At 49.0% G+C, this 13,377-nt stretch overlaps 1 protein-coding gene across 3 annotated transcripts in view; it reads left to right on the forward strand.

Annotated features, from left to right (window-relative positions):
- The window catches only part of LOC138761579 (neuropilin-2-like), a 136,299-nt gene that overhangs the window by 37,828 nt on the left and 85,094 nt on the right, over nucleotides 1–13,377 (forward strand). For all 3 annotated transcript variants that reach the window (XM_069933911.1, XM_069933912.1, XM_069933913.1), the window contains exons 2-4: nucleotides 2,503–2,683; nucleotides 7,140–7,321; nucleotides 11,726–11,956. In XM_069933911.1, the coding sequence (XP_069790012.1) occupies nucleotides 2,503–2,683; nucleotides 7,140–7,321; nucleotides 11,726–11,956 (594 nt within the window). The remainder of the gene's footprint in view (nucleotides 1–2,502; nucleotides 2,684–7,139; nucleotides 7,322–11,725; nucleotides 11,957–13,377) is intronic.

The following is a 13,377-nucleotide window of genomic DNA, read 5'->3' on the forward strand; positions in this document are numbered from 1 at the left end:
CCCCATGGGGATTGGTAGATGCCGGATATGTGTATTTTCCAGTTGCTTGAGACTTACAATGCCTACCTAATATACCTGCATTCAGAATAAACAGTTTAAAAGACAAAAATACTACACTGTACTTACTGAACAAACTTCACTTGCATGAATATATAAACCTTAAATCATTTTACTTGATTTTCAGTCACATTCTTTGAAAACATTTAACCGTCGCTGCAACTGCAGGTTCCTACCCCTCCATGGAGCCGCCCAAAAGGTGAACAATAACATTAGCCCCTCGTCCCCAAGTTTACAGATAACACCTCTAACTGGGGTGACTCTTACTAAGGAGGGATAAAGAGGCACTCCCCAGTGGCGAGCGACATCGACCAGCTCTTCATTCTGGGTGACGCCATTGCTGTTTCACGCAATTCAAACAGCTGCTGCAAGAAAAGCCTGACCAAGGCTCTCTGCTGGCTGAATACTTGCTCCCATCTTCACCAGAGGTTTATGTGCAACTTCAGAGAACATTTACAATTTCAAACTTGCGTGTTATTTTAATTTTTAAAATCGACTTTCCTTTATTTTTTTTTGCCGGTTACTTGAGGCTGCCGGTTACTTGAATTTCGGATTCCAGGGGGTTTTAAAGTACAACGTACAAATGCAATGGAAGTTTTATCAGTAGCTTCCCAGATACATAAATACAGAATCTACAAAAGGAAAAGAAATATAATATTTTCTTCATTCATTTGGTTATGTTACCATCCCAAGCTAAACAAACACTTTAATCACATCAGGGGAGACATTGATAGGGTGGGCAAGTGGAATGTATTCCCTGGGTTAAACACGTCACGTACTAAAGGACGTTTAATGTGAGGGGGAAGAGGTTCGGGGTAAATATGCTAGACAGAGGGCAGTGGGTGCCTGGAGCTAAAGTGCTAAAGTGCTTTAGAGGCTTTTATATGGACAGAGGGCAGAGGGATATCTCTCTGGTGCAAGCAGCAGAGGATGAGTTTGGTTTGGACATTCAGCACAGGTAGAAGGGCTGAAGGATCTGTTCCTGTGCTACTCTTTGATTATTGCCTATCTCCACCAAAGAGAGTATCTTGCTGGACCAATACATAAGGCTCACATATAGCAGATTTCCTTCAGTGTCAGATATGAGGGCTTCACGCCAATCGATAGCTTTTTTTTAAGCAGAATTAACAAATGGAAAGAGAGAAAAATATAATATAAAAGAAAGAGAAAAAAAACGATAATAAGAATTTGCAGTTGAACAGTAGTTCCAACATTGTGCTGGGAGGTTAGCACAGTCAGGCCTTTTGTACTTGTCTCGACAAGAAATAAAAAAAACTGCATGGATTTCTTTCCATTTGTTGTTTCCTGGAGTCGAGTTGTTCAGCGTTATTGGATCAATACATCTGTAATGTTAGTGCAGTTCAGAATTGCGCTCTTCCCTTCCAACACCACCCCCCCCGCCTCAGCTCCCTTGCAACCCCCCCCCCCCCCCCACAATGTCCCGTCTCCTCTGCGCCCGCCTATCACCCACCACCCCTTTATTCTGGCAATCCTCCACCACAGAACCGATCGAGGCAAAATGTTCACTGTCCTTCTGCCTCCACAGTCACCACCCAACCTGTGCTGGGTCTTCAGCCACTTGCATTTCAACCTGCATTGTTTGGGTTTTAATATTTATTGGCCTCCCTTCCCCCCCTCCCCACCCCCACCCGATCTCCTACTCCACACTGGATTTACCTCTGCTCATTTAAAGCAACAACTGTCACAAAAGGTTGGTTGGCAGGTGCAGCAGGGTATCCAGAAGGCAAGTGGAATGTTGGGCTTAATTGCGAGAGGGATTGAAATCAGGAGCAGGGAGGTTGTGCTGCAACTGTACACGGTACTGGTGAGGCCGCATCTGGAGTGTTGCATGCAGTTCTGGTCCCCTTGCGGAAGGGCATACTAACTTTGGAGGCGGTGCAGAGGAGGTTCACCAGGTTGATTCCAGGGGTTGGCCTAAGAGGAGAGATTGAATCATCTGGGACTGTACTCACTGGAATTTAGAAGACGAGAGGGGATCTTATAGAAATGTATACAATTATGGAAGGTGTAGAGAAGATCGAGGTAGTTAAGTTGTCCCCATTGGTGGGGGAGACCAGAACCAGGGCACATAGCCTCAAGATTCAGGGTAGTAGATTTAGAATGGAGATGAGGAGTAACTGCTTTTTCCGGAATGGGGGTGTGAATCTATGGAATTTGCTGTCCATTGAAGCAGTGGAGATGACCTCATTAAATGTATTTAAGACAAGGTTGGATAGACTTTTACATAGTAGGAGAATTAAATGTGGAGTAAAGGCAGGGAGGTGGAGATGAGCCAATCATCAGACCAGCCATTGAACGGCGAGCAGGCTCGACGGGCCGAATGGTCGACTCCTGCTCTGTTCCTAATGTTCAGAGCTTGATTCTTTTAAAGACTGAGGTGTTTCTTACGCCCGACAAGAGCACTAATTATAGTTTCTCTTCAAGGGGATGCGCCTTGTGGGGAGCGTTTGAGTGCGAGGGAAGCAGGCTACATCACTTCGCCAGGGTATCCCCATGACTACGTGCCCCACCAGAGGTGCGAGTGGGTCATCCAGGCACCGGAGAGCCATCAGAAGATCTTGCTGAACTTTAACCCGCACTTTGAACTTGAAAAGCACGACTGCAGGTGAGCAACTTGCATTCCCATCCGTAGGAATGAGTGTGATGTTCTCTCTCTCTCTCTCTCTCTCTCTCTCTCTCTCTCTCTCTCTCTCTCTCTCTCTCTCTCTCTCTCTCTCTCTGTCGTATTAAAAATTTGGAGATACAGCACAGTAAGACCCTTTTGGCCCACGAGCCCATGCCGCCCAATTACACCCAAGTACATTTCAAACGGTGGGAACCCTGGGGAAAACACCCGCAGACATGGGGAGAACATACCAACTCTTTACCGACAGGGTGATATCCACTACGCCAACCGTGCCGCTGGGTAAAGGTGAACCCGGGGTGTTTTATCACAGCTAACCCCGCTGGGGGGGAGGGGGGCGGGGCAGGGCTGGGGGGTTTGGTGTCGACGACCAAGCTCTCAACTCATCAAGAGGCGAGGGTGGGTAAAGGAGGCGCAGCAGCTAGAGCCTCTGTCTCACGGCGCTCGGGATGGAAGTTCGATTCTTCCCTCGATCGCTGTCCATGGGGAACTTTCATGTACTCACTGGGTTTCTGTGCAGGAGCTGTTGGGGGGGGGGGTGGTGGGGTCAGTTGATTAATTGGTCCAGGTGTGCGGATGAGCGGTGGGGGCCATCGATGAGTGGATTAATGTAGGATTTAGGTGGTTGAGTTGGAGGGATTTCGCCCTGCATGACTGCATGTGGTGTGAGGCATCCTGCAGAGTAAACGTAGTGGACGTGGCCTGATTTTTGGGTAGGGAAAGGGTCTCCCCACCCCCACCACTGTCCAGAGCTCTTCAAAAATGGGATTTTTGGGTAGGGAAAGGGTCTCTCCACCCCCACCACTGTCCAGAGCTCTTCAAAAATGTCGGGAGGAGGCATCTCCTGAATGGGTTTTCGATTTTAGACATTGAGCACAGTAACAGGCCTTTCTGGCCCCATGGCCACCCAAGTGCACTCAATAGTCTAACCCCACAGGTCATGGGGAGAACGTACAAACTCCGGACAGGTGGCGCCAGATTTGAACCTGGCAACATAGCGCCTAACCGTGCCACCCATCGTGGCCTTAGCACTTTGACCGTGGACCTGATTGGCGGAGGGACATTTCACCCTTTGCACTCTTCTAGAGGCCCTGCTTGCCCGCACTGAGTTTTCAACTCCCTCAATAAAGACGCAGTAAAAAGGAGCAGGAGTCGGCCATCTTGCCCATCGAGCTGCTCTGCTGTTCAACAATGGGCTGATCCCTGCCACCTGCCTGCCTGTTCCCCATCACCCTGTTCTCCAAAGACCTATCATATTGAACGAGGTCGTCTCCACTACTTCCTTGGGCAGAGAATTCACAGATTCACCACCCTCTGGAAAAAGCAGTTCCTTCTCATCTCCGTCCTCAGTCTTCTTGGCCATTATCTTGAGTCTTTATCTACTCAATCCAGTGGAGGCAGCAGTTCTGTTAATTAAGCCTTGCCGCTTTGCCCGGCATGGAAGAATGAAGGGCAGGGCTGACCTATGGAGGATGGAACAGGTTGGACAGGGTTATACTCATTGGAGTTGGGAAGAATGAGAGGGGGTCTCAATGAGACCTGTGAAATTCAGAGAGGATCGGACAAGTTGGGTGCGGGATAGTCTGGAAATCCAGAATAAGGGGCTCACATTCGAAGGATCAACTGGACTGAGATGAGGGGAAACTTAATCACTTAGAGAGTTAAAGTTTTTTAATGTAAAGATGTAGCTTGCGTGCTATGTGAACTGTGGAGTGAGTCAGGTCGAGGATGAAGACTGATTATATTCACTCCCTGCCTCTGATGGCAGGAGTGATGTCATTGCAGGGGCCATTTCCCGCCATGCGGGAGGTCAGGCAGGACGGCGGCCACTGGTCCCTGCGGGGGCCCACCCGATCACTGCGCTCGACAGCCATTTTGTGAGCCGGGTTGCGACTCGGTTCGTGTGCTGCTACAAAGGTATAGCACAGTAGCGGTCCCTTCCGGCCCACAAGCCTGTGCCACCCAAATACCCCAATTAACCTACAACCCCTCCCCTTCCTGGTAAGTAATGCAGGGTGGGAGGTAACTGGAGCGCCTGGAGGAAACCCACGCAGACACAGGGAGAATGTGCACACTCCTTACAGACAGCGACAGATTCAAACCCATGGAATTCCCTGTCTCAGAAAGTTGGAGGGCAGTTCATTAGATTTATCCAAAAGGGAGTTCAATGTTCCCTTGTGGCCCAGGGTTCAAGGGGTAGGGGCTGAAAGCATAAAAAGGGGAGTAAAGGTGTAGTCATACAATCAGCTATGATTTTTTTGAACAGGTTTGAAGGGCTGAATGGCATTTTGCTTCACCTATTTTCCATCAAAGTCTTTGTTCTTAATGCCCCTGCCTCCATCCCCAACCGGATGCCATTGACATCAGCTTCTCCAGTTTCAGTTAACCTCCCCTCCCCCGCCCCACTGAGTCTCCCTCTGTCCCTATCCTTCTGTCTCCTTTCTTCCATCTCCATTCAGAGAGCAATCTCACTCCCCCATCACTTCTCTGCAAGGTTGGCAGCGTGCGGGCACTGAAACTGTCAGCACACAACCTGCATCCCAAACCTTGGTGGGTGGGGGTGGGGGGGGGGTAAATTCCTGACATGTTTCATTGTCCTCAGCTACCCAATGTGACAGCTTTCCATCTGCATTTCGCTTTGTTCACCAAATTTGCTTATTTATGCATTTTACACACACACACACACACACACACACACACACACACACACCCCCACACACCCACACACACCCCAAACCACACCCACACACACACCCCCACCCCCACCCACACACTCTCTCAGACTGAATGACACTGACTGTCACCGTGTGCTGGTGCTGTCCTCTGCTGGTGGAAGGTGAGGCTTGCACCTCAGCATCCCGAGAGTCCCAGGACAAGCAAGGGTCTGAAGTGCCTGCAGCTCTCAACCTTCTCAGTAATGAAAGAACAAGGCTTGCATTGATTCAGCACCTTCTACAACCTCAGAATGTGTCAGACTTCAACCCAGCTAATCAAATATGTGTTGCAGTGTAATTACTGTTGAAATATCGAGCGTACACCTCTGCACTCAGCCCATTCCCACTCAGAGCACACGGGCAGTTCACCAGCTGTAATGTTACTGAGGCTTGAACATTGTCCACGGTGCCGGGGGTAACAGCCTTGCTCCTTTTCATAATTATGCTACAAAAGCGTTTATGTTTACAAGAGAGAGGGATTGGGGCCTGGTTTAACGTCACATATGGAAGAACCACAGGGTAATGCTCCCTTCTTCTGATTCCAAGGCTTTATTTTTCACCATAATATTCTTCACCTTGCAGAAAGGTGTGGATATGCCTTTCACCCACACACAGAGGAAAGGCTCTTAATGCAAGGCAGATTTGATTCTATTTGTCTCAGACTGCACCTCCTTGCTGTCCGAACTCTCCCGTCAAGGAGGTACAAGCTACCTGTCAGCCGTGCCGACTTGGAGGGAGACATCAGAGGGGTGTCAGCTTAAATCATGAAGGACATTAGGATAGCAGCACTGGGACACTGCGACACGATCTGCTAAAGGAACTCAAAGGGTAGAGTAGCGTCCAAGAGAGGCGAAGCCCTGGTTTCTGGGACTGGTTTTATACCCAACCACCAGCTGGATCGTACTGGTGTTCATACTAGACCCAGCCAAGAGAATATATGATGAAAAATTCAAAATGGCCAGAATCCAAAGGGTTAATGGACTCTGCCTGTCTTTCAATGTTCCAGGCACCCACCGCTCTCTGTGTAAAATATTTGCCCTGCTCATCTCCCCTAAACAGCCTTCTTCTCATCTTTAATGCTGAGCAAATGACCATTCTTTTATTCATGTAAAAGATTTAAATTTAATTTAGTCATACAGGCCCTTCCAGGCCACAAGCCCGTGCCACCCAATTGGCCTACACCCCCGATACGTTTTGAATGGTGGGAGGAAACAGGAGCATTGGGGAGACGCAGCACCAAATTCGAACCAGGGTCACTGGTGCTGTAATTGTGCCATGCTAACCATAACCAAATGTCTGCTCCCCATCCCTAAAGTTGGTGGGGAGAGGCCTTTTTCACTGCTGAGGTGTGATGGTAGGGAAGGAGCTTCAGGTTTTGACTCAGCAAATGTGAAAGAACAGGGGTGCATGTCCCGAATTGGAATGGTGTGCAGTTCGGAAGGTGGGTGGCTGCTCGGCCCCCCCCCCCACTGTGCTTTTGCTCCCCTTGTTGTCCTCGCCCGTGGAGGTGGTGGCTTTGGAAGGTGCCGTCTCTGGTGAGATGCCACCGTGCAGGCCGTGGTTGGTACAAACTGTGCTGAGTGGGCTTCGGGGGCAGAATGGTTGTGGAGAGAAGGGTCTGTCGACGGGCTGTCAGTGTGGAACCAAGCCCCTGAGGGGCTGCACTCACCTGGAAAAGTGTGTCAGCGAGACCTTTAACCTGCCTCTTCTCCATGCCCCTTTAGGTATGACTACATTGAGATCCGGGACGGAGACGGAGAGAGCGCGGACCTGCTGGGAAAGCATTGCGGGAACATTGCCCCCACTTCAATCATCTCCTCAGGCTCTGCACTTTACATCAAGTTTGTGTCAGACTACGCCCACCAGGGAGCTGGATTCTCGCTGCGCTACGAGATCTTTCGAACAGGTTGGCTTTCCCCTCTTGCCTCCACCATGGCTCCAAGTGGATGCCAGAGGGTGATCCGAGCGGGTTTGAATCAGATGTTTGGAGAGGCGGCTTGCTGAACAAGATGCTGCTCCAACGCAGGGCAGGAAGAGGACCAACGTACATGACAGAGGGGAGTAGGGGAGGAATTATCCCTCCTTCCGTGCAGGGAGGTTCATCTGCAATTGTGTAGGCCACACCTGGAGTACTGCGTGCACTCCTTACTTGAGAAAGAGTCTGGACGTGGAGCAGAGGTGGTTGAGGAAGTGAGGGGGAGACGGAGGGGGCGATCTCGGAGAAACACACAAAATTATGGAGGGAACATTCCTGTCGATTGTTCGATGATGTGCCCAAATCTCCTCGGACCTCTTTTGAATTTGCAGAGGGAGTTTATGGGAAGAGTGCAGAGAGCTCTCCGAGGCGGGAGAGAAACAAAAAGGCAATAAATCAACATTTGGAAATGCCAAGATGTTGTGCCTGTGTCATGAGAGTGAGAAAAAGACCAAACACTCCTCCATGTCCATCCCTGTGCATAAAGCCAAGAGGACAGTGAGGATGAAAGTGGGGGGGAGTGGCTGATGGAGGAGAGCAACGGATAGGCCGCGGGGGGGGGGGGGGGTCGGAGAGAGCAGAGCGGAGGGTGCTTGTAGAGAGTGTCAAGAGAGAGAGGGAGGGGAGGAGAAAGAGAGATGGAGACTGGGAGAGAGAGAGAGAGAAAATGAGAGAGTGAAGGGGAGAGAGAGGGGGGGGATAGAGGATGAGAAAGAGAGAGAAGGGTGTGAGTAAGAGAGAGAAAATTTGAAAGGGGTGAGTGAGTGAGAGAAAAGGAAAGGAAGAGACAGGGAAATGAGAGAAGGAGAGACTTAAGAGAGAGAGAGGGAGGCAGAAAAAACCAGAAGCATCTGAGGGAGGGGAGAAAGGGAGGGTTGGGTAAAATGGCCAGGGAAAAGGGAAGGCATGACACTTCTTTTCTGAGACACAAGTACTTGCCACTTTCCAGCAGCTCTCCCCGTCCCCACCCAAGATCACCTCCTATAAGGCTCCCATGTTGAATGAGGGAGGTGTCACAGCCGAGAGGGCCACCCTGCCCCAGTTCTCAGTGAGTGCTAGGGAACCAGCCCACTCTGCTCACTTAGCTACATTGCGCCTTGGTTTGCTGGGGTTAAACATCACTCCTGTCCTCCTTTCCTCCTGGGCCTTGTCTCTGTAGCCTTCTCCAGGCCTCTGTCCTCCAATTCAGCCCTCTTTTCTTCCCCAGGCAAAGGCACCCTGGGAATTCCCACCAAAATCCCCCTCCTCCACCCACTAAAGCCCATGCCATTGACCAATCGTAGTTGTCTCACGTCCTGCTGGGAGACAGGATTCTGTCTGATCAATACCCTTGGAGGAGGCAGAATAAGGACCAAGCCGTTGCTATGTTCATGTCCCGCGGCCAGATACACTGCTCAGTGAGGGTCACTGGGGAGGAATCAGCAGCAGGAAGTTGCTGCCTGCGAGATGTGAGCTGATAACGACCAAATGCTCAGAAACGGAAGTCTCATAAATTGTGCCTGTGTGTGTGTGTGTTTGTAGTGTGTGTGCGTGTGTGGTGTATGTGCGTGTGTGTGTGTGTGCAGGTGTGTTTGTGGTGTGTGTGCGTGCATGCGCATGCGTGTGTGGTGTACGCGCGCGCATGTGGTGTATGTGTGTATCTTTTGTGTGTGTACATGGTGTGTGGCGTGTGTGCATCTGTGTGTGTATGCGTGTGTATGTGGTGTATGTGTGTGTGTGTGTGTGTATCTGTGTGTGTGTGTGTGTGTGTGTGTGTGTGTGTGTGTGTGTGTGATGTGCACACACATGTGTGTCAGATTTAACATTCACCAATGTACCCAGGGCTTGTGTGTGCAAAGTAAGTTATCTTGATTGGGAATGAAGTAATCCTGGTACATCCTCGATGTACAAAAGAAACATCACGTACTTTGCAGGCAGTCGGCTTTTAACTATACTTGTGATTGATGGACCTGCAAGTCATTTTGGAAATGTTGCTCCATTAAGGAAATCAGTCAAAAGAAAAATAGTCAAAAGGAACGGTATCCAGGACCTTGAAGCCCAAAACCCGAGGTAGTTTATAAGTCATCCAAACTGTCAGTAACTGTGTTATTCCCTATTGCACAAGATCTAAGCCAGCTGGTGTTATTTATAAAGGGTTCAATTCCTTTGTGTTATGCAGTGGTTGTTTTCAAACACACTTAACTGTACATCCTGAGGGATCAGCGCCGGCCGATATGGTGACACTGGGGTAGACTCCTGTGTTATGAGACCCAACACTGTCGGGCTGCCAGACAAAATGCATTTTGTCTTTAACCTGCCAAGTTTGTGGACTGCGTCTCATTGCCAATTGTCAACTGGCCTGTAAGGCTGGCGGCCACAAGTTCTCGAGTCAACCATTGGGGAATGCTTCCAGGTTCGATCCTGACCCTCTCCCCCCCCCCCCCCACCGTCTTCGTGGGGTCAATCGGTCGTTGTAAGTTTCCCCCAGCGTGTGGGCGGAGGAGTTGATGGGAGAATGTGGCATTGATGTATGTTTAGTGGCAATTAATGGTCAGTATAATCTTAGTGGGCTGAATGGCCTATTTCCCTGCTCTGTTACTTTATGAATCTCTGACTCTATAACACCCAGTGTCTCCCTCAGAAATATGGAACCACCCCATACTTCTAAATCCATCAGAGAATGTCAGTCTTGCTCATTAATTGCAATCTGCCCTTGGCCCCGAAAGGCGGGGCAGCTTTAAAATGGTCCAATCCCACTCTCACCTCAATTTGATGGGCAGCTGATTCAGGGCCCATCTGGAATTGCTGTTCATAATTGCTGTTTACACAGGTTACAGTTCTTTAGCTTGCCATACTCTGGTTCAGTCATGCCTGGCATGTTTTTAATCTGTAATACAGATCTATACTAATTAACTAATATCTAACTAAGATCTGAAATTACCTGAGGCCTGTACTGATGTAACTAATTAACCTCCCAGGACCTCCCGCTGCCACCATATTAAAAGACTCATCCTGTCCTGGTCACACTCCCCTCCCCAGGCTCCGTCACACCAAGATTTTTTAATGTGAAAATGTGACCCTTCGGATTATAGGATTGTTTCTTCCCTGCTGTTATCAGGCTCTTAAATGGACCCCTCATTGGTAAAATATGGCCTTGCAGCATCTGTCCTGCCTAGAGTCCCATTTGCCTGCATTCTGCATACATCCCTCTAAACTAGTGGTTCTCAACCTTTTTCTTTTCACTCACATCCCACTTTAAGTATGCCATCAGTGCTCTGTGATCAGTAAGGGGTTGCTTAAGGTGGTCCGTGGGTGGGAAGAAAAAGTTTGAAAATCTCTGTTTTAATCGTCCCGCGTTGACTCGTTCTGTGCAAGGTTTCATGTCTCCAAAGGAAATGGGCCAATGACAATTTTTCTCAAGCCAAATATTTCAGTGACAATTGGGTCTAGAGCAGTGGTTCTCAACCTTCCCTTCCCACCCACATTAAACAGTCCCTTATTAATCACCGATGGCATAGGGATTACTTAAAGTGGTACGTGAGTGGGAAGAAAAAGATTGAGATCATCTGCCATAGTTTGTCTTTGCAACCTTGCAACCACACCCTGGACTTCTGGTCGCCTCATTACAGGAAGGATGTGGAAGGTACGGAGAGGGGGCAGAGGAGATTTTCCAGGATGTTGCCTGGATTGGAGAACGTATCTCATGAGGCAAGATTAGCAGAGCTGGGCCTTTTCTCTTTGGAGTGAAGAAGGATGAGAGGTGACTTCATAGAGGTCTACTAGATTATGAGGTGGGGGCTTAGCCGGTGCCTGTTTCTCATCTGTTTACGGTGAGTGGAGGAAAGTCCGGGGGAGGTCTTTACGCAGAGAGTGGTGGGTGTCTGGAAGGCCTTGTGAGGGGTGGTGGTGGAGGCTGGTACAGTAGGGACATTCAAATGACCCTTAGACAGGCAAGAAAACTAAAGGGTGCAAAGGAGGGAAGGTTTAGGTTTATATAGGTTTGCACAACATCGTGGGCTGAAGGGGCTGAACTGTGTTGTAATGTTCTATGCCCTATTAATGCACGATGTACTATGCTTAACCTAAAATCATGCAAAACAAAACTTTTCACTGTATCTCGGCACAGGTGACGATTCGGCTGACAGCGTTTCTGATTTTAGGTTCCAGACAGTTGTCGGAACCTTCGTACAACTCGGTGAGCATGGTGTTAAAAATATAAGATTTCCCACTCAGAGGAAGGTGGCCAGGGGCACTCTCTTTGCTCTAGGTCCCAGGGGTGCCCGACAAGTGTGTTCCAGCTTGTTTTGGGTATGGTGCCCTTCTGACGAGCCGCCTCCTGTTTATTTTCTCCTGCAGGGTCCGATGACTGCTCAAAGAACTTCACAGCTCTCAGCGGTGTGATCGAGTCTCCCAGTTTCCCTGACAAGTACCCTCACAACCTGTACTGCACCTATATCATCCTGGCTCCCCCGAGATCAGAGGTGACACTCACAATGCTGACCTTTGACCTCGAATACGACCCATTGCAGATCGGACCAACAGACTGCAGATACGACCATCTTGACATCTGGGACGGCTTTCCAGAGGGTAAGCCTCTTGGTGGTTTACAGAGGAACATCAGAAGTTGTGTGAGGACTTCTGGCCCATCATTCAATTAGATCACAGCTGTTCTGGTCACGGATTCACCCTGTTCTCCAAATGCTTCAGCAGTCAAAGAATTCCACAAAATTTGAGAAGGGCCAGATAAGAAAATGTTGCACTGTCCACTTAAAAATGTTTCTTTTTAATTATTTTGCCTGTTAGTCTTTAATAAGGGCAAACTATTGTTCAATACATTGCTACCTGAGCCCTATGTGCATTCTTTAAAACTGAACAAAGTCAGGTAGTGAACAGTACAGTTTGTACCTCGTTAATCCAGTGATGTTGGGACCTAGCCATTGCCGGACCACAGAAAATGCCGGAAAACAGAAATAGTGAACACCCTACATAAACATATCAAAGATAGCACAAAGCTTAAAACAGGAAATAGCGCTGTGGACCAGCATGGTTGGCATGGTGGTTGGCGCAACGGTGATTCTGCGCCAGCGATCGGGACCGGAGCTCGAGTCCTTCACTGTCTGTAAGGAGCTTGTACTAACGGCAGCAGATTCAAACATGCCCGACCACGTGAGATGCCGGACCATGGAGCGCCAGTTAAGAGAGCCTGCACTGCCTTAGGGGAGTGTAGTAGAATGGAGAGACTTGGGAGCAGTAGGTATGTAGTTCCATCAAAGTGGCAACGAGGGAGACAGGGCGGTGAAAGAGGTATTTGATGTACTTCACAAGTACAGGAGCAAGGAGGCCATGTTGCAAGTGTGCAAGACATTGGTGAGGACCACATTATGCATGGTTCTGGTCACCTGTCTGTAGGAAGGGTATTATTGAAGGAGGAAAGTATGCAGAAAAGATTCATGAGACTGTTGCCAGGCCTGGAAGATTTGAGAGGCTGGAACATTTTTCCCTGGAGGCTGAGAGGGGACATTACAGAGGGTTTTAAAATTACGAGAGGCATGGATAAGTTTTGGGTTAAAGTTATGGTTTTGTCCCAGGGTAGGGACAATGAAAGAGGAGCGATTTAAGAGGGACCTGAGGGGCACCTTTATTTTAATTTTTAAAATTTAATATTTTAGACATACAGGCCCTTCTGCCCCACGAGTCCATGCCGCCCAATTTACAGCCAATTAAAGCTACAACGTTTTGGACGGTGGGAGGAAACCAGAGCTCTCCCCCATGAAAGCCCATGCAGACACGGGGAAAATGTGCAAACTCCTTGTAGACAGAGTGGGATTCAAACTCCAGTCACGATTGTTGGCGCTGTAACAGGGTGGCGCCAACCTCCATGCTGTCTGTTCCACCCAGTTCTCATTCCCAAGAAGTTTTGCAAGGAGTGTGCTGGAAATGCAGAATGAGCTAGCGTGGAATGTGGTGGAGGTGGGGACAATTGAAATTTCAAAAGACATTTTGACAAG

Source organism: Narcine bancroftii, chromosome 4 (genome assembly GCF_036971445.1).
Source record: "Narcine bancroftii isolate sNarBan1 chromosome 4, sNarBan1.hap1, whole genome shotgun sequence".
Lineage (NCBI taxonomy): Eukaryota > Metazoa > Chordata > Chondrichthyes > Torpediniformes > Narcinidae > Narcine > Narcine bancroftii.